An 18,821-nucleotide genomic window follows, 5' to 3' on the forward strand; every position below is an offset into this window, starting at 1 on the left:
GTCTTTAAATAGAGACTGTTCAGAATTTTTGTGATGAAATTTGGATGTCTGTTCAGGAAAACACACACTTTTAAACTCTGGCACACTATAGCAGCATCAAGTGCTCCTGATTCAGATGCAGAAACAGTCAGTCTACAGCGAATTCATAAATTTTCCCAAGCACAAAAGGGTATTACTTATTGCAATGTCTTTTAAACTTGCTGCGTTTTGCTCTTATGTGAACTTGTGTCAAATGATTGTCTGTTTGGTGCTGCATATTCATGCCTATTCGGAATTTGAGACAAAATAAGCAATATAGTAAATACAAAATACCACTAGCAAATTATCTGAAACATTACTTGATAGCAAATTGGTGATTTTCAAACATGTTTCACAGGATTTGGATGCTGGCAATGAAAGTAAAAATGGGGCAGATATAAAATTGGCCAATTTACTTTCATCCATTTTACACCATCAAAATGACCCTCACTGATTCTATTGCAGGTTTGGATTAGAACAAAGATAGAGAAAAAATATTGAACAGGACAAAATAAATATAGCACTGATCTAGGTTGCACAATAAGAGCAGCAGCTTTAAGATAAATTATTTCACACAGCATTAAAGTTCAGTCAAGATTTTATATGAAAATTGCATCAAATGAAAGATATGTTCAGACCCACTTTCCTTGTGTAATCAACGGCCAAGACACTGAGCCTCTAATACTCTTTTTCTGTAAATGTAAATTTTCCACCCAGCAATTTTTGACTTCAAATTTATTTGAAGTAATAGCCTTATCAATGAAATATAATATCATCCCCACCACCTTCCCTGGTCAGCTGCACACTTATAATTGTGATTTTTGGTTGGTATAAATCAAAGCCTTACACTCTAGATATGGAAAAGAAGTTATGTTAAAAGATGCTTAGCATAAAATTTAAAAAAATAAATTTTTTATAAATATGTACCTTCAGTCTTTGGTAGTAATTGCAAAGCAAATTTTATGCAGCTCTTTTGATACGGTAGCTGGCACTCCCTATACTAAAATAAATTTCAGCACCACCTAATGGGCTATGATATTAATTGTGGAATAAAGTTCCAGGCTATGATTGTTGAATAAAGCACACTGCAAAGTGCAAAGGTTGGTAATTTGATTATCGGGGGCAATTCTCCCAAAAAAAAATCTAAGTATTGAATTCACATGAAAACTGGACTAAGTCATGCTGCTTTTTTCAGTGGGAATTTCGGAATGAATCTCCCACACTCTGAGCACTGCAGTGTGCACTAGCATGAATCTCACTGAAAATCAGTGGGTGGAGCCTATTCCCTCTGGAGAGGCTGGCAGCATAGTGCTGAGTGCAGCCCTGAGAGCGGCGAATGCGCAGTAGCCTCGCACAGTCGGCTTCCTGATCACTGGCCAGCTCAATCGCTGACTAGCCTCACGATCCCCACATCGCCAGCCGTGTGATCCTCCCAAGGCCCGATCACTGACTCCCCGGATAGATCCTGGCCAGCCTTGCCCCCCTGCCTCCCATCCTGGCGCCCGACCCTCTGGGGGGCCTCGATTGCCCCTGCTTCACTCCAGTGGTGTTGGGCCGCCAACTCCCGGCAAGTAGGGAGCTATAGAAAGCCCCACTTGAGTGAACAACTCCTGGCGGGGTTTGATGGCGGGGGGGGGGGGGGGGGGGGGGTGAAGGGGAGAGGGGGGAAGAGATACTAGCATGCCCTGAGATTTCAGTCTTGGGCCTGTTAGTCAAATGTCAAACAGATGTAAATAGCAATTAGCATTAAGAATGCAGCTTGGCACTGATTGCTGGCACAGAGCTGATGGCACCGGAAATCTACTCAGCGGGATGACACTCAGCAGGAGGCCTGTGAAACTGCCTCCACTCGAGTCTCCTGGCCCACTGCACTACAAAGGCAGCACGTGGAGTGGGAGAATCACCCCCATGAAGTTTAATTCTGAGTATTCAGATTTTTGTCTTGAACAAAATACATCCCCTCAGCAAATTTTAAGTACCACGTGAGCACTGCAACAATTTAAGAGTATCTGCGTGCAATGCAATGATAGGCATATCAGTGTTCAAAACAATATACAAGTACTAATAAAAATGATCTATTTTGAAGAAAACGAGAATGTTTCAAAGTCTTCTAAAATGGGCTTATTATATTGTATAATCTACAACTTGGAGTTAGCTTAAAATTTGGCTGCCAAGTTAATTGAATCCAATTTAATAAAGATTACCTTCAAAACATACTTTTACAAATATGCAGATTCAAGCTGACCATTGGTGGATGCAAAAGGCATCCACTGGACCAACAAAGAAATTTAGCAAAATAAAACATTTTAATCCTGATGGTGAGCTGATTATTGGGTATCTGCTGGTAATATTAAAATTTAGCCAGCCTTCAGATGTAGGTAAAGGTGGAGATCTGCATGTGAGAAATATACAACCAAGGTATCCACTCTCTCTGACTATTGAACCGATTGACATAGGAATAAGCAGTATAACTGAAGTCTGTGAACCCTCCCTCACTGTAAATTGGTACTTGTTGTGTAATGACATAGAAATCCAATTTACTCCATATTGCAGAACGACTAACTATTGACTATCCTCTTAGATGGTGATGTTGTGGGATGGCGGGAGATAGGATCAGTGAAGGTCAACTCTTCAGAGTTGACATGCCACACTAGTGCATGAGATTGTATCTATACTATTCCAATCATGTGGTATCTATGCTAGACAGGTCTGTGGTACTCCAGGGCATTGTCGATGATTGATCAGCCTGCCTGGCTCATTAATGTGGCCCGGAGGAATAAATCTGTCAATGGGTCCTCAGAGTCTCTCCACACAACTCTAAACAAACCTGCGAGTTAATGGCCTATTAGGTAATATAGTCTTGACTGAGAACAAGCATTGAGCATTCACCAATGATGGGTAACAACATGATTTTAACTGGCTAAAATCTGGCAGTACTTTTTTAAATATTTGAAGATCCAAGTACCATTCTCTTACCCAAATGTCCTTAAACCTCTGCCTATTGTTAAATAGATGTCTCCCTGTAGGGAGAATGTGTGCTTGGCCAAACAATTTCTCTTGATATGGATTAATTAGGCACTTAGTTTAGAATTGCTTATGTTTGATAATGGGTTTCTACATGTAAAACTAATCAACTGGCAATATTTTGCATGGTTTCAATGACTATATTCTTAAAAGATACACCTGTTCAATTTTGATTTACAAAATCAGAAAGGGTGCTATGCAACTAAGTAGCTGATTTCTCACTTTGAGAAGAGAAAAAACTGCCTTTAATGCTCCCTATTAAACAGTACTTTTAGGCTGGGTAACTGAAGAACACATCAGAAATGGCTCAAAGAACCAGTCAATGTTCTGTACATTGTAACCACTGAACATTGCAACAAGTGATACTGGCAGCAAATGCAACACAAATAATTATTTAAAAACTAAAATACAATTCTGTGAAATATCACTGAATAATGTTGGTGCACTAATGAAACTGACTAATAAATAAAACTCAATAGTGCAAGATTGTGCTTCAATTTTTAACAGAGGCACACTGAGTGCACAATGAAATTTTAATTTGAACAGTTGAGAGGAATGCTGAGCAGACTTTACCCTAAAAACTTTATAATGTCGTCACAGTAGACTGGATGCAATAATCTGAGATGATACTAAACAGATGTCAATTGTATCTGAAGCCAACTATGAAACAATGTCAGGAACATTACTGATGCACAGCGCCACAAACCTAAAAGTAGCAATTTATTGATGACTGCTGGAGAGTTGAAGCAGTTACAAAAATGCTGTAAATGTTAAGTACGTCAATCAGTATCCAACACTGCAGATATGGCTTCACTCTCAGATGTTGACCAATATACTTTGCACTGATTTTAATCTGAGTTAATATTCCAGTGACAATTTAGTCTCATATTATTGAATGAGAAAACTAATTTCCTCACAAATTTATCAGATTTTTCATGGAAGTTTGATTTATGAAGTTGTTGGTGAAACAGTTTACACATTCATTGAGAGGTGCCCTTGAATGATCCCATCTGGCATTAAAAGTATTAATTCATTGGTACCCAAAGAATCCACTTTCATTTCAATTGAAATGTGCCATTCACTTTGGATATTAAACATTTATGTGGCCTGCTCAGTGACATACAAAATAGATGTGCAAACCATTTCTTAAAATCAAATAAGTTTCAAATAAAAATTGTAAATAACAGTAAAATGCATAAGCTTATTTTGTAATAGTTTGTGCAAATGCAGATAACTGGAAATGTCGCTATTATTAATGAGCATCTCCAGCGTTTGTATTAAATATACTAGCACTACAGCAGCAGTGGTAGCAATGTCTGTAATGCATATATCTGCAAAATAACAATAGAGTACTGCACTGGTCAGAAGCAGTATTGGATATGGCTCATTAAAAAAAAGCTGTTAAAATTAGTTGAATTAGCTGCTCAGCCAGTACATGCACATTTTGAATTTTAACAATCCTTTTGTGAATGTACAAATTTCTATAGTTTACTCAGCAATATAATCCTTGCAATAATCTGATTTATTCTGGAAAATAAATCAATCTGTAACATGTTAAAGTTCCACCAAAAATGATAGCAATCTTCCCTACTCCTGCAGTGTTTGGTGATTTTGTGGTTGGCAGATGTCTCATTTTATTTGAAGATCCTAAAAAAAAATACACATTAGAGAAACACAGACCAGAGTCCTGAGTTACAAAAAATTGACCCACAAGTATTTTTCAGCTAAGAAGTTGTCTGTATGCGTTCTTTAGTGGGAGCTTTGCTCAGTTTTTGCAACAGGAAATGCTAGCTGCAACTTCAACTTCTCCAGAACAAAACAGATTGTGGTGGAATGTGTCTCAGGTTGCTGTTGATAAACTACTGAAACTTACAAAGTTTCAAATAAGAATTAAATCTATATTTTTTTAAAATACATTTAGATCTTACAAACTGTTGAATGTTGGCAGCGCAAGTATTGATGGGCAGGCAGACTGACACCTTGTGAGCATTAAGAAGCTACAATACATGCTGTTCAAAATATGTAAGAACATTTATGCATTTTCTGCATTATCTTACAAAATATATCCCAAAAAGGATGTGGATATCAAAAAAAAGTGATACTGACGAGGCCATTAACTTTTCATGCATTCAACAATGGAATTTGCCAAATCATGACAGTGGAAATAGTTTCATCTTGACGCTGTTGTTTGGACTTTTTGTTCAGTCGTTTATGTCCTTGACCTCCAGAGATGACCAAAACAGAACTCATCTTCATCTTCTTTGTCCTTTCATTGTCACCGTGTTTACCTTTACTTGAGAAACTAGGGTCATTCAAGAACTCATAGATTGTGCTGTCCTCTGGGCCATGCTCCAGTGAGCTGGACTGATGGGAGTAGGTCAGAGATCCTGTAGATGAAGATACACTGCTGTGTCGTACAGCCGATACCGATGAGTCTCCAAGCCAAACCCCTCTGTCTTTGTTAGTTGTATATGAAGAACTTGAATATTCTGCCTGCGGGCCAACATGACCAGTCTTTTCTCCATCTTTTCCTTCTCCTGAAGTCGACAGGCTTGAAAGTGATGGATTTTTGTTCATCAATGTGGCAGTGGCTGCAGCCATAGTGAGAAATCTGACTGGACCACAGTGTGCATGGTAGGACACCATACCCCTTCCTGAGTGAACAGAAGGAACACGTGATGTTAAACAAATTCAAATCAGGATGGAAATAAAATACATCAATAACCAGAAATAGCACACGATTTTGGGTTAAGTGAACCTATAAAAAGAAAGTGGATCAACATCTGCTGAGAAAGGCAATAGTGTAAGATAGTGATATTAATAGATCTGCTTGATTCACATTGAAGTTAGGAAGAGAGACAGCATGCATGTGAGAGTGAGAGAGAGAGAGACTGAGCTCTCTTCTTCTCATTCCAGTTTTGCAATGTCCTTGCATTATAGAAACAAAGTTGGTATGTACTGGTTCAGTGTTGTCTAACAATACACTTGGTTGAAAAACATAATATTTTAACTTTAAACAAAATTATTTTCCAGCTCAGCTGCTGAGCGTTGTATTATAAATTTCAATACATTGTTCCTCAGAAACCAAGTGCAAATTTGATGAGTTGAAAATTGTAGAGCATTAGTGGTAATTATACTAAACAGAATAAAACCTTTGGCAGTGTATTTTCTTGCGAGTCAGTTAGAGCCACGCCAAATTGCATGGCTATCACACCACACACTACTTATAGCAGAATACAACAACAAAATGAGGACAAGCACAACCACCAGAAGTCTTCATTATGTACAGATAGTCGAGAAACATTTTGAGAACAGATAAAAGAACTGACAATCAAAATGTAGGAAAAGATCATAATTGAGAAGATGTGGCACTTGCAGCTACTAGAAAGCAACCATAGACAAAAATGAATGCAATTAATGCAAATAATTGATATTTGCACATGTATATAGTCACATTAATTACTATGCTTTCTTGGAAAACAGTTTCTACTGTTTAAGCGCTTTCTCAATTAGGAACTTAGTTAATTCTGTCTTATCAGGTATTTAAAATAGATGGTAATAAATCCCCTGATTATTGTAATGTTGAAAAATCTTCTGAATATGATATTCTATTCACACAAAAATATGGCACAGTTTTTATTGACCTGTGTTCCTCCAAATCATTCATGAGTTCATCACTATCTGCTGCTATTACCAACCATTTTGAATAAATGGTTGCCTTGTTTACAACAAGATTTAATGTTAGGAGAATTAGTGTTGCAATATATGCTCCGTGCCTGCAAAATATTGTTTCTGAGCAAAGCAACCATTTCCCATCACTTAATGTAAAGTTGTCAAGTGTCACAAGAACACTGCAAATTACATGAGGCAGGACCATTGGAAAAGAAACCTTCAATCATAAATGGAGATTGGTTGCCAATACGAATTTTATGAATAACCTAGAAAATCATAAAGTTTCTAAGATAAGAGAAACTGCTGTAGTGGCTGATGGTTACAGACTACCTCACAACCACACAGATGGCAGTAAACCTTGTTTGCAAATCCACACAGAAGCTGGAGGAATAAGAGAAGTGATAATGATCAGGACACTAGCTACATTGAGGAGGACAGTGGAGATGAAAAGACCGAGGTTCCTCAGAGCAATAAAGATGTCTACATCTCTAGGCAATGGGAAGAGTACCTGTTCTGACTCTGGGTAGATTGTTAGTCCCCAAGTCACACAGTGAGATGCTCAGAATGTCAGTTTTTATAGATGGTTTAAAGTTACATTTGATTTCAAGATTGGGTGCAGCTAGTGAGTGCTAAAGGACAGCTAATTTGAACTTCCAGCTGTCCATGCAAAAACCTTTCAGGGCTATTTTCCTTTTTGACTGCTGTGCTAATGCTTCATACTCTTCCTCTTCATTCAGCTCACTAAATCAAAGTCTAACCAGAGGTCAAACATAACACTGACCTGACTCAGTGAAATGCTTCATAACCAATACAGCTTAATGAACAAAGAACAAAGAACAAGGAACAGGCCCTTTGGCCCTCCAAGCCTGCATCGATCATGTGTTCCTAACTAGACCATCCGTTTGTATCCTTCAATTCCTAGTCTGTTCATATGGCTAACTAGATAAGTCTTAAATGACCCTCAACCACCTTGCTTGGTAGTGCATTCCAGGCCCCCACAACCCTCTGTGTAAAATACGTCCCCCGCATGTCTGTATTGAACCTTGCCACCCCCCCCCTTACCTTGAACTTGTGACCTCTAATGTTTGTCATTCCTGACCTGGGAAAAAGCTTCCAACAATCCTAGCTATGTCCTTCATAATTTTATAAACTTCTATTAGGTCGCCCCTCAACCTCCACCTTTCCAGGGAGAACAACCCTAGTTTTGCTCAATCTCACCTCATAGCTAAGGCCCTCCATACCAGGCAACATCTTGGTAAACATTTTCAGCACTCTCTCCAAAGCTTCCACGTCCTTCTGTAGTGTGGCGGCCAGAACTGGATGCAATATTCCAAATGTGGCCTAACCAACGTTCTATATAACTGCAACATCATATGCCAACTTTTATACTCTATGCCCCGTCCAATAAAGGCAAGCATGCCATGTTCCTTCTTCACCACATTTTCCATGTGTATTGCCACTTTTAAGGATCTGTGACTTGCACACCCAGATCCCTCAGTGTCTATACTCCTGATGGTTGTCATTTATTATATAGCTCTTAGTTCTTGGATTCGTAAACATTAAGGGCATTTAAATGGTCATTGGATAAACATCTGGATGATATTGGAATAGTGCAGGTTAGGTGGCCTTTAGATTGGTTTCACAGGTCGGCGCAACATCGAGGGCTGAAGGGCCTGTACCACGCTGTAATGTTCTATGTTCTATCTATCAAAACGCATCACTTTGCACTTATCTGGATTAAATTCCATCTGCCGTTTCTCAGCCCAATTTTCCAGCCTATCTATATCCTACTGTATTCTCTGACAATGTTCATCATTATCCGCAACTCCTGCAATCTTTATGTCATCTGCAAACCAGCAAAGTGTTAGAAAAAAATAAAAATTACTCTTTTTGCAACTTCTGATCCTTTTCAAGATCCACATAAAGATTGTATAGCAATTGATCAAGTTCAAACTTCACTGCCCTTCTGATCTCTCAGTTATCTTCTCATCCTCCTGATGCACTCCTGACTACCACTCACCTTGACTATGCTCAGACAATTTATCTTTCCAATGACACCTCCCTTCACCATGCCCCTCCCCCCCCCGAACTCTCCGTTAAACCACTCAAAGCACCTCCATTGACCACCCAATCCCACCAACTACACTCATTCCACCCCCTTACTTTACACCTTTAGTCTGGCTTCTAAAAGTGGTCGGACCTTTAAACTTTTCCGCTTTGTGGCAACAAGTGTTGTGAAAAAAGGGGATGTGACTTCCTTTCACCTGACACTCCTGCAGTCGATGGAATGGCCACAGGAACTTGTCGCACTGAACTATTCTCACCCTTCCTGAACCAGGTGGTCAGGTGAGAAAGGGGCAGCTGCATTTCAATGTTAACAGGAGTGGAGAGGCAATCTCACTGTAATTGCCATTCTAAGGAAGTGATGACCCAAACATCCATTTCTTGAAATCCTGTCACTTTTTCCTCACAGATAGTATTTTATTGACATTAGGCATATTGGGAGCCAGTAAGGTATAGCAGTATAAGCATTGCTAACCACACTCTGAATTTTGATTTGTACAAACTGTGGTAGATTTCCTTCTCCTGAGTGATGGTATCATTTAAAAACACTAGGTTTCTCAATTGTTCAAATACCGTTAAATGTAATCTGGTTTGAGCATTTGTCTACGCAATTGTTGGGTCATCTTCAGTGAAAAGTTGCACACAGTTATACATGTTCCAATTTGCCTGGTTAAGCAGGCAAAACAACTTAGAGTGGGTTTTATAACATTTCGTCAAAAATTCAAGATGTAGAGCCATGTATCTGCTAACACAAAGGAAAACCAAAGAGAATGGCTGGATATAGTCGAATGCCTTATTGATTAGTTAAGGATCCAATTACTTTCTCTTTAATACTGTAGCTGTTCAGGGATCATTTCACTTCTGACAGGACTAGATTTTAGATATTCAGCTAAATCCAATCTTTTTATAATTTAAAGAGAAAGGTGATCCATTTGACTTTTCAGTCAAAAGAAACTAATCTGTCCTTCCACAGGCCCTTTTCCCCTGTTAACATTATGTTCAACAGTAACTTTTATCCTTGGCCAATCTTTAGGACTTAAGATCTTGAAGGACTTTCCTCCCATCATTCAGAAAATGCATTTCCCCAAATGTAGTGCCACTTCACCACCCTCTTACCCATTGTCTGCCTTTCCTCCCTGGAAATTTATTGATGGTCTTATGTTCAAGGAAGGTAGTCTCTTAAACTTTTCCAGTTACTCTCATTTTGCCATTTTCTAAAGTTTTATGGCTGTTTCTATTAACTCACAAATTAGCCATTGCTTAGTCTTGATCCATGATTATTGAGATGGTTTTTGCACTATCATTTACTTAGCAAACTTGTTGCCTGTGTTACATATCTGTGAAATGTTGCTTTGAAAGTAAATCATGCATTGTACAGCCTCTGCCAAAATCATGCATTGCACAGCCTCTTCAAAATAAGTTATTGTCATCTGACCTTCCACCAAAATTATATTTATACTAAACCAATTTTCTCCTTTAATAGGTCTCCTTGTGCTTTAGTTCAGTGATGTCCAATACAAACTGTTGACTAGCCACAGGTGAAGCCATGATAAGCGATACTGTTTTCCCCACTTCCATTACTTTTAAAGAAAATAATTTAAACACAGTTGAGTTGTTTCAATGGGTGCTTTGGTTTCATCAGAGTGATTCTTGAGTATGATGATCCACACTGGATAGGCCAGACCAGCTCCTGTTGTCAAATCAGAAAGTGAATAGACTCTTAATTGGATTCCAAACAGTGAGCTGACTCGGCCAAATAAATACTGTGGCTACAGGAGCAGGTCAGTGGCCAGGATTGCTCCAGAGAGTAACCCACTTCCTGACTCCCCAGAGTCTGTCCACTATCTCCAAAGCTCAAATCAGGGGTGTGATGAAATACCTTCCACTTACCCGCAGCTGAGACTCTCTGTTCCTAGTGCAGTGAATAGAGATTTGACTGAACGCCAAATTCTCCATTCTCACTGGCAGTGGAGTGTAAACAGCTAGAGAATTCTGACCCAAATTTACAACTGAAGAAGATTACAGCACAGGAGGCCATTCAGCCCATTATGGTTCACCACAGCAATCCAAAACTGCCCATTGCCCCCATACCATTTCCCCACGTCCTATATTTTCCTTTGCTTCAAATACCAATTTTACCTTCATGAAAAAAAATTAAATGGTGTCTGTCCAAACAACTATCTGTAGCAAAGCAGTCCATGCACCAAAAATGTTTCCTACTCTTAATTGTCCAAAGTCTAAATATTCTATAATCTCAACTGATCTACTGTTAGTTATTTACCCATTAAATATGTTACTCCACTTTCCAGAATATGCAATTCTTCTTTACTTTAAGGGCTGAAAGGATACTTAGTAAAAGATTTCCAGAATCCATTCTGAATTCCTGACTTCAATAATGCATAACCCAATTCAGCTCACGTCTGGATTGTTAAAGCAACCCAATAGCAATATCCATTTTGTCGTTACATATCTTGTTTTGAGATCTCTATTTCTATCTCGTCTCCATTATTTTGTGGCCTGTAATATATGCTGAGGACAGTAACAATTCCCTCTCTCTCTTTATAATTGGATACGCTCAAAAATTGTGCAACCCCAGCATAATCATACGTTCTGGTGTTGAGAATCTTTTTCTTACACTACCAGTCCACATTCCTATTTTTCACTGATATTACCCCTGAAAATAATAACGATTATCCAGAACAGCTCAAATTTATCTCTTTTCCATTATAGATTATAAATCACAATCCTCCACAATCAGTAATGTCTCTAACACTGCAATTTTGTTTGGAATGCTTTGAGCGTTCATATAAATACTAATCAAGCCTTATTTCAATTTTTTTTATCCTCAATCTTCGCCTTGAGTTTTTCATTTTTTGATATCCTTTCCCACAAGTGTATTCATTCACCACCCCAAATCCTCCTTCTCTTGAGATGATACTTTCTCATTTTTTTAAATTTATGCTCCGTATTGACTCTCCTTTGGAATCTCCTGCTTTGTCCTATTTATCTTGTTGAATGGTGCCATTTCAGGTCAAGCAAAGGCTTCTCTGGTGTCAGCTCCCACTTCAATGTCCCAAGAATGTAAATCCTCCACTCCTGCACCAGTCTTTACAGTTAATTTACTAATCTTCCTCTCCTCATCCAATTTAAGACCTTGTCGTTTTGTTTTTCCATTAGATGCCCAAGTTCTTAACTAAGCCCCATTCCAGCAACTTCAGCACAACATTTTACGCTGATTCTTGAGTGCAGTGTTGCACTCTCAGAGGTGTGCTGCACTTGGTGGGTCATTAAACTGAGCTCATTTGTTCCCTCAGGTGGTCGTAAAAAGACAAATTGCACTATTTCAAAGAGCAGGGACATTAACCTGCCTAATATTTATTCCTCATCAGTGTCACTAAACAAGAATAGATTGTCAGGTCACTATCACATTGTTGTTTGTGGGAGTTAGTTGTGCCCAAATTAGTTGCCATGTTTCCTAAAATTGTGGCTGCAATTCCAATGTTCTTCATTGGCTGTGAATCATTTTGGGGAAGTAATGAGGTCATAAAATACACAATATAAATATAAGGACTGGACTTTTGCCATATCGGAGAGGCTCACATTGCAGCAAAATTCTCAGAAATGGCCCAGAATCCAACATTTCCCATCTTCCCGGGGATGGGACTGGAGTCGGGCCAGGGTGTGTGCATATGTAATTCATAGAGGCAGCTGACCATTTAAGTTACCAGCTGCCTCCACTGATGTGGGATTTTGTAAAAACAGGAGTGTGGAATCAGGACTGTGCAGATTAGAATAGGTTTGAGGAGGTCCGAACTTGACGGGTGCATTTGAATACCCTTTGGAGAGGTAAGGTACCCTTTGGATAGGATATTGGGACACCATTGGGAGAGGTACTGCACCCTTTCATAGAAAGTGCCCTTTAAGATCATTGAAAGTGACCATGCACCTTCTGTGCACAAACTCATTGGAACCTCAAGCTACCAAAGAGCTGTCCAGCTGTCAAGAAACTGTGAATTATCTGTCCAGCTGTCAAATGAGTCAAAGCTATCCAGGAAGTATAAATGCTGTCAATATGTCCAGGAAGTGTCAAGGCTGTCCAGCAACTGTCCAAAGATAGCAAAAAGAGTGTAAAGGCAAAGCCTGGTGGGCATGGGTTGGCAATAATTTGGTGTAGGATATTGGAGCTATTAGGATGACTAGCGGGCATGGTTTAGTATATATTGGCGTGGATGGGGCAAGAGGAGTATTGGAGGGATTTTTTTTAATCAGTAGTTTAAATATATCTAAACACACAGTGCCAGAGCAGGTCAGGCACAGGAGTGGGTGACTCGCTTCTGCACCTGGCAGCCTGCACCTTTGTTTTGGGGTGCCCGCTCTGACTCCTGTTTCAGCCCCACTCGCCCATGCCCTGAATGAAAATCCAAGTCACAGGCGGACATTTTTAATGGTCAGGTTTGCTGAGTTGGGAGATTTCCTGACTCTGGAACCCGACCTAATAGTAAAAATCTGGTCTTTCTTTGAATTTTCAATGCAAGAGCGCAAATGCGCTTCTTTCTAACCTTTAACTGCCTCACCATACCCACTCATAGGTTGTTCACATGCAATCTGTGATATAATTTATCCTGGCACCAGGGAGGAAACAAATAATTTGGACATCTCATGGTCGTAAAAGCAAAACAGGTGGTCTATTCCTGTAACTATAAAATTTTCCATTGCTCCCGATTCTCCTGTCTCCTTGAGTAGTGCTTTAATCCATCATTCTACAACGTTGCTCAGAACTGCTGAGTCATTCTCCACCTTATGCTCCTCCAACACTAGTAACTACTGGGTGTTATATTCCTCATAGCCATTTGGTGAAGGGTGAAATGACAGCCAATCTTTATTCAGTTTAGATTTATTAAAAGTATAAATCATTTCAAGTAAAATCAACCATCCCACAGTGTCACTAAGCATCTCTTTATATGTCATCAAGTCATAATCAATGCCTGCAAGACATTAACCACAATCGATATACAATTAACATTGGGCAGTAACTTGGGAATTTTCAGATGAGACAAGCACTTCTCTGTTTTAGACAATCTGCTTCCTGAACTTTATAGTGCTGCATCTTGGGTGACCAAATTCAAGCAATCATCTAGAATAAAACGGAAGGTGCTGGAAAAATTCAGCAGTTTTGGCCCATCAAGTCTGCAATGACTTTCTGAAATAGCATTTACCCAGGCCCATTCCCCAGCCTTATTCCCATAACTCTGCACACTTACCACGGCTAATCCACTTAACCTACTTAGGTTAGAACACTAATGGGCAATTTAGCATAGCCAATCCACCTAACCATCTTTGGAGTGTGGGAGGAAATTGAAGCATCTGGAGGAAACTCATGCAGACACGGGGAGAATGTGCAAAATCCATACAGTCACCCAAGGCCGGAATCGAACTCGGGTCTCTGGCGCTATGAGGCAGCAGTGTTAACCACTGTGCCACTGTGCTGTGGGATCTTAGGACAAAACCCTGAAACTTTTAACTAACATTGTGGAAGCATCTTCAATAACTAAATGCAGCAGTTTGAAAAAGGGTCTTACCACAAATGTACACTTTGTTTTCTTTTAGGAGTTCACAACCAATTAATTTAAAATGTGAGGCTGCTTTAAATGGTTTTACAGCTATGTATGCACAGTCACTTAAAACTGGTCGACTTGTCCACGGGCATTTGCAGGTCACTGCAGAGGCACACACGTTGAGAGAACATTGCTCGCTATCACCTTCTCAACAGCAAATAAAGGCATCCCAAGAATAAATCAAAAATAACATTATCTTCAGTTATTTCAAAATAGGTTCCAACTCAAAACTTTCTCACCTGTAACTTTAGGTATTCCCTGCAATCGAGGAACGGGCAGAGCAACAATGATACCCAAATTGGTTCCAACTAACAGTAAACCGTGACACACGAGGAGACTGGTCACAGTAACCCGCTGCTGTCCTGGAATATCAGACAAAAACAAACATGTACATAGGTTAAATCAAATAAAAAAATTACAGTGGGACACCATTAACTGCATGTCAATTATCAACCATCTTACCTCCCAGTGCTTTCAACTTTAATGAAATAATTAATTGGACATCATTACCATTTTGTTGGTCTATTCTAAGTGATTAAACCTAGATTTTGTTTTATTATATTTAGTCTTCCTTTTATCATTGTTTCCTGCATTGCAGCAGTATGCTTCGAGAAACAACTTCATCAGCTGTAATTTGGTGCTGTCTTGAGGTCATGAAAGGTGCAATACAAGTTATTTCTTTAATTTACTTGTTTGACCTTACAGTATTTCTGTATCATTGCAGTAAAGATCAAAATGTCAGCACTCTATATTAGATACCAATTCTTACTGTCCATTAAGGCTTGTAGCCTCCCACTTTAATTGAAAATTTCTGCAGTTATCTGTGTCATGTTTTCTCTTGATTGATGTGTACATAAAATGGCAACAAACCATGATGGAAGAAGTAGGGAATGTTTGAATCAAATGTGAGATAAACATGCAGATGAAATTCCAATAAAGAATTAGGAATATGTAAATACAATGAGCAAAACACAGTTGGACCACAATTGTAAATGGATGAATATTTTTCAGAGGTTCTTCTTCCTAATATTCAGAGTTTACTTGATATGCTTCTTACCACTCAACTGAAAAAAGTCAGTTGAGTGGTAAGAAGCATAATCCTTCATTTAGCATGAGCAAATCCACAGGCAATCATTTGGCAATTTTAAATGTGATCAGGAAAGACCAGGCTAAACATTCAGGATTGTATTAAATACAGAAATAGGAGACAGGTCAAATGCTGAGCAACAATGAAACAATGCAATTGATTAAAAAGAATGTAACTAAATGCAGAATGCTATTCTAAGGGCATTTCTTACTCTTGAGGCAGGTGTTGAGAGTCCAGAAATTCACTAGCTTGCTGCATATGTCTCAGAAGAAATTCTTCTGAATGGTGCGATTTTTCATCCCAGGAGTGGGGCAGCTCCAATTCCCTGGGATGCAGATTGGAGGCAGCCACAGGAGTGGCTCTTTGCAGTGCTCATTTTGAAAATCCCGCAAAAAAATTGGTTGGAGTTACTCCAGTTTTTACACACTTAGAATTTTTTTTGGGACAATCTAAGTTATGGATGCAGCAATGCTGGGCAAGGGAGAGAAATTACGACTGGTGTATTAATTGAAGTTCAGCTGAATGCTGTGTAAGCTCAGTAGCACAAAGCATGTAGTTTTGTTTCTTAAGGAGCTGCAATAAAACTGTATTTCTACACAGGCTTTCCAAAGTAACAGCACAATCAATATGGTGCTTGCAGTTATTAGGCACAATAAGCAACGATTCAATACAATGAAAAAAAAACAATGGAACCAAACACAGCTGTGTATCCAGCTATGTTTCTGTGTTTCCAGATTCAAATCCCACTGCAGGATCAGAGCTCAAAAATCTTGGCCGACAATCTTTTGCAGCACTGAGGGTGTGTTACACTGCTGAGGATGCCTCTTCTGGATGGGATGTTAAACCAAGGCTCCGTCTTCCCTCTCTGCTGGACGCAAAATATCCCATGTACTATTTTGAAGAGGAGGATGGGAGTTTGTCCTCAGCGTCCTGGCTAATATTTATCCCTCAATCAACATTACAAAAGCAGATTAACTGGTCATTATCACTTAACTGTCTATGGGATCTTGCTGTGCTCAAAGTTGGCTGATGCCATTTCCTACATTACAACAGTCTCTGCACTTCTAAAATAACATACTTTATTAACTGCAATACACTCTAATGGTTGGTGGTCATGAAAAAGGCTACATTAACGCTACTCCTTTTTTCTTTAAAGATGTAAGGTGCAGTTGAAAGCCTACGTTGTACACTCCTCCATCTTAGGAGAAAACACCCAGAAGTGCTTCAATATTATTGCCTGAAGTTCCAAGATTTATATAGGGTAAAGGATTGGAAGGCATAGTTCAATAATCAAGTACCAGAAGCCTTACAGCATAGAGAGTGGAGGAGCTTTTTCTGTTGGATTGATATACTTCTTACAGCCGTTATTTCTAAAACCAGTGGTGGTTGCTGAAAGGGTCAATGCTGTGTGAAAAGTAACCCACAAAATTCGGAAGGATATTAAACAAAAAGGGCCTGAAGACCTTAAGATGTGGGAAATAGACAAAGAGACATACAAGAAAGTCATCAATCATATAACTGAAACACAGATGGAAACCATTCAGCATATCATGCCTACGCTATTTAAACAAAAATTTTGTAGTAAGTGAAGACATAGCAGGCCAAACAACACTTGTACAGGGATCAGACACAAAGATGATAATGATAGACTTTTCTTTCTTTGTTTACAGGATGTGGGCATCATTGTCGGGGCTCGCGTTTATTGCACATCTCAAACGCTCTCGAGAAGGTGGTGGTGAATTTTCTTCTTGAACTGCTGTAGTCTGTATGGTGCAGGCACATCCACAGCATTGTTAGGAGGGAGTTCAAGGATTCTGATCCAGTGACCATGAAGGAACAGCGATATAATTTCAAGTCAAGGTGGTGTGGGATTTGGAAGGGACTTAAAGGAACTTGCACCCCAAAAGTACAAGATTTTCTCTTTGCGAAGAGTGGATCCTGCACCCTGTATAAATCTTAGAACCTCAGACAACAACACTGAAGTACTTTTAGATGTTTTTACCCAAGACGGAGGAGTGTACAAAGTAGGCTTTCATGTGCACCTTATGACAGAATCAATAATATGAGACACGATGATCGCTACTCGCAAACATTCTTTCTAAAAGCATTAAAGTTGTGCATTATATTTAATTTTTCCCCAAATCTAATCCAAGGTTTTCCCAATAAGAAACTGGCTTGGACTTGAGTTATAAGCGTTTTGATATAGAATTGTATGTCTGGTGAATAGAATTCAATTCGGTACTCCTGCCATTGTACTCATCTACATGAGGCAAGAACAATATTTGATTTGTGTCAACAAGAATTTTATGTGCTCTAGATTTATTATGTATATGCTGAGTAGTCTGTTATGTATTTGTACCAGTTGTATAGTGTAATATTTTTACAGCTTGTTTAAACATACTGAAAGATTACATAGTTAGTGAGAAGTTAATGCAATATTAAAAAAAACATTTGGCTTGCAATGAAAGTCCTCAATATTGTATAGTGATGCAAGGTGTGTCAAGATACAAGATTGCTTTGCATAATATATTTGAGAATGTTCCAATATTCATCAAATGTAATTTACTCTCAGGCTCGTTTTTGTTTTGCCAAATTATATTCATAATGTTTGTTTACAAAATTTTTAGATACTTCAGCTTTCAATGAGGTTAACATTCTCATAAAAATCAAATGGATGTAAAATATCTGCAGATTGAGGACAATTAACATTGAATATTTTCCTCAGCAAAGGTGGAATGTGATCAGACTTTGTGAAATCATTTCTTCTCATTGCTTTCTAATTGGGGTGGTTAGTATAAAACATGGCAGTTATTCTTCACCAGCTACGTAGGCATGTGCCAGTTTATTTGTTTCTTGGTGGACAGATGATATTGAGTGAGGAGACAATTGTGAGGAATGGGAGAATGAGGTGGGGTGCAAAGGTAAGCAAAATGTTTTGGGGTTGGGAGTCCACGCTGGCAAACTGAAGTTCCTCAAGTAGCTATCTCAATGTAACTGCTGGGATCACACTCACCTTTGCCTTCTTCCCTGCCTCAGGCCCTTGAAACTTTGATAAGAATTCCTGGCTTTTGCCAGTGGGACCCATTTTAGTTCATATGGAGGTAAGCATGCATCATCAGGCTGAGTGCACTACCCCACAACACTGATCAATAGGGTTCCGATTCAGCTAAAAGAGTGGAGATTTTCTGAGTTGGGAGTCACCCTCTGGTCTATTCCATCTCATGATTTACTTTGATGAAACCATGTCTCCACAGATGACAGATCTTTGCTTCCCCATTAGTTTCCTGCTGGAGTTATAGCAGGACAACAGGAATTTTGATGCGCTAGTGTTGTAGAAATGA

General features: G+C 39.1%; 1 protein-coding gene across 2 annotated transcripts in view; it reads right to left on the minus strand.

The window, feature by feature from the left end:
* Positions 1-1,669: 1,669 nt before the first annotated feature.
* The window catches only part of arhgef10 (Rho guanine nucleotide exchange factor (GEF) 10), a 284,795-nt gene continuing 267,643 nt past the window's right edge, over positions 1,670-18,821 (minus strand). For both annotated transcript variants that reach the window (XM_080192046.1, XM_080192045.1), the window contains 2 exons: positions 14,633-14,755; positions 1,670-5,696 (listed from right to left, as the gene is read on the minus strand). In XM_080192046.1, the coding sequence (XP_080048172.1) occupies positions 5,164-5,696; positions 14,633-14,755 (656 nt within the window). In that variant the 3' untranslated portion in view covers positions 1,670-5,163. The remainder of the gene's footprint in view (positions 5,697-14,632; positions 14,756-18,821) is intronic.

Source organism: Carcharhinus amblyrhynchos, chromosome 7 (genome assembly GCF_965287045.1).
Source record: "Carcharhinus amblyrhynchos chromosome 7, sCarAmb.v2.hapA, whole genome shotgun sequence".
NCBI classification, from domain to species: domain Eukaryota; kingdom Metazoa; phylum Chordata; class Chondrichthyes; order Carcharhiniformes; family Carcharhinidae; genus Carcharhinus; species Carcharhinus amblyrhynchos.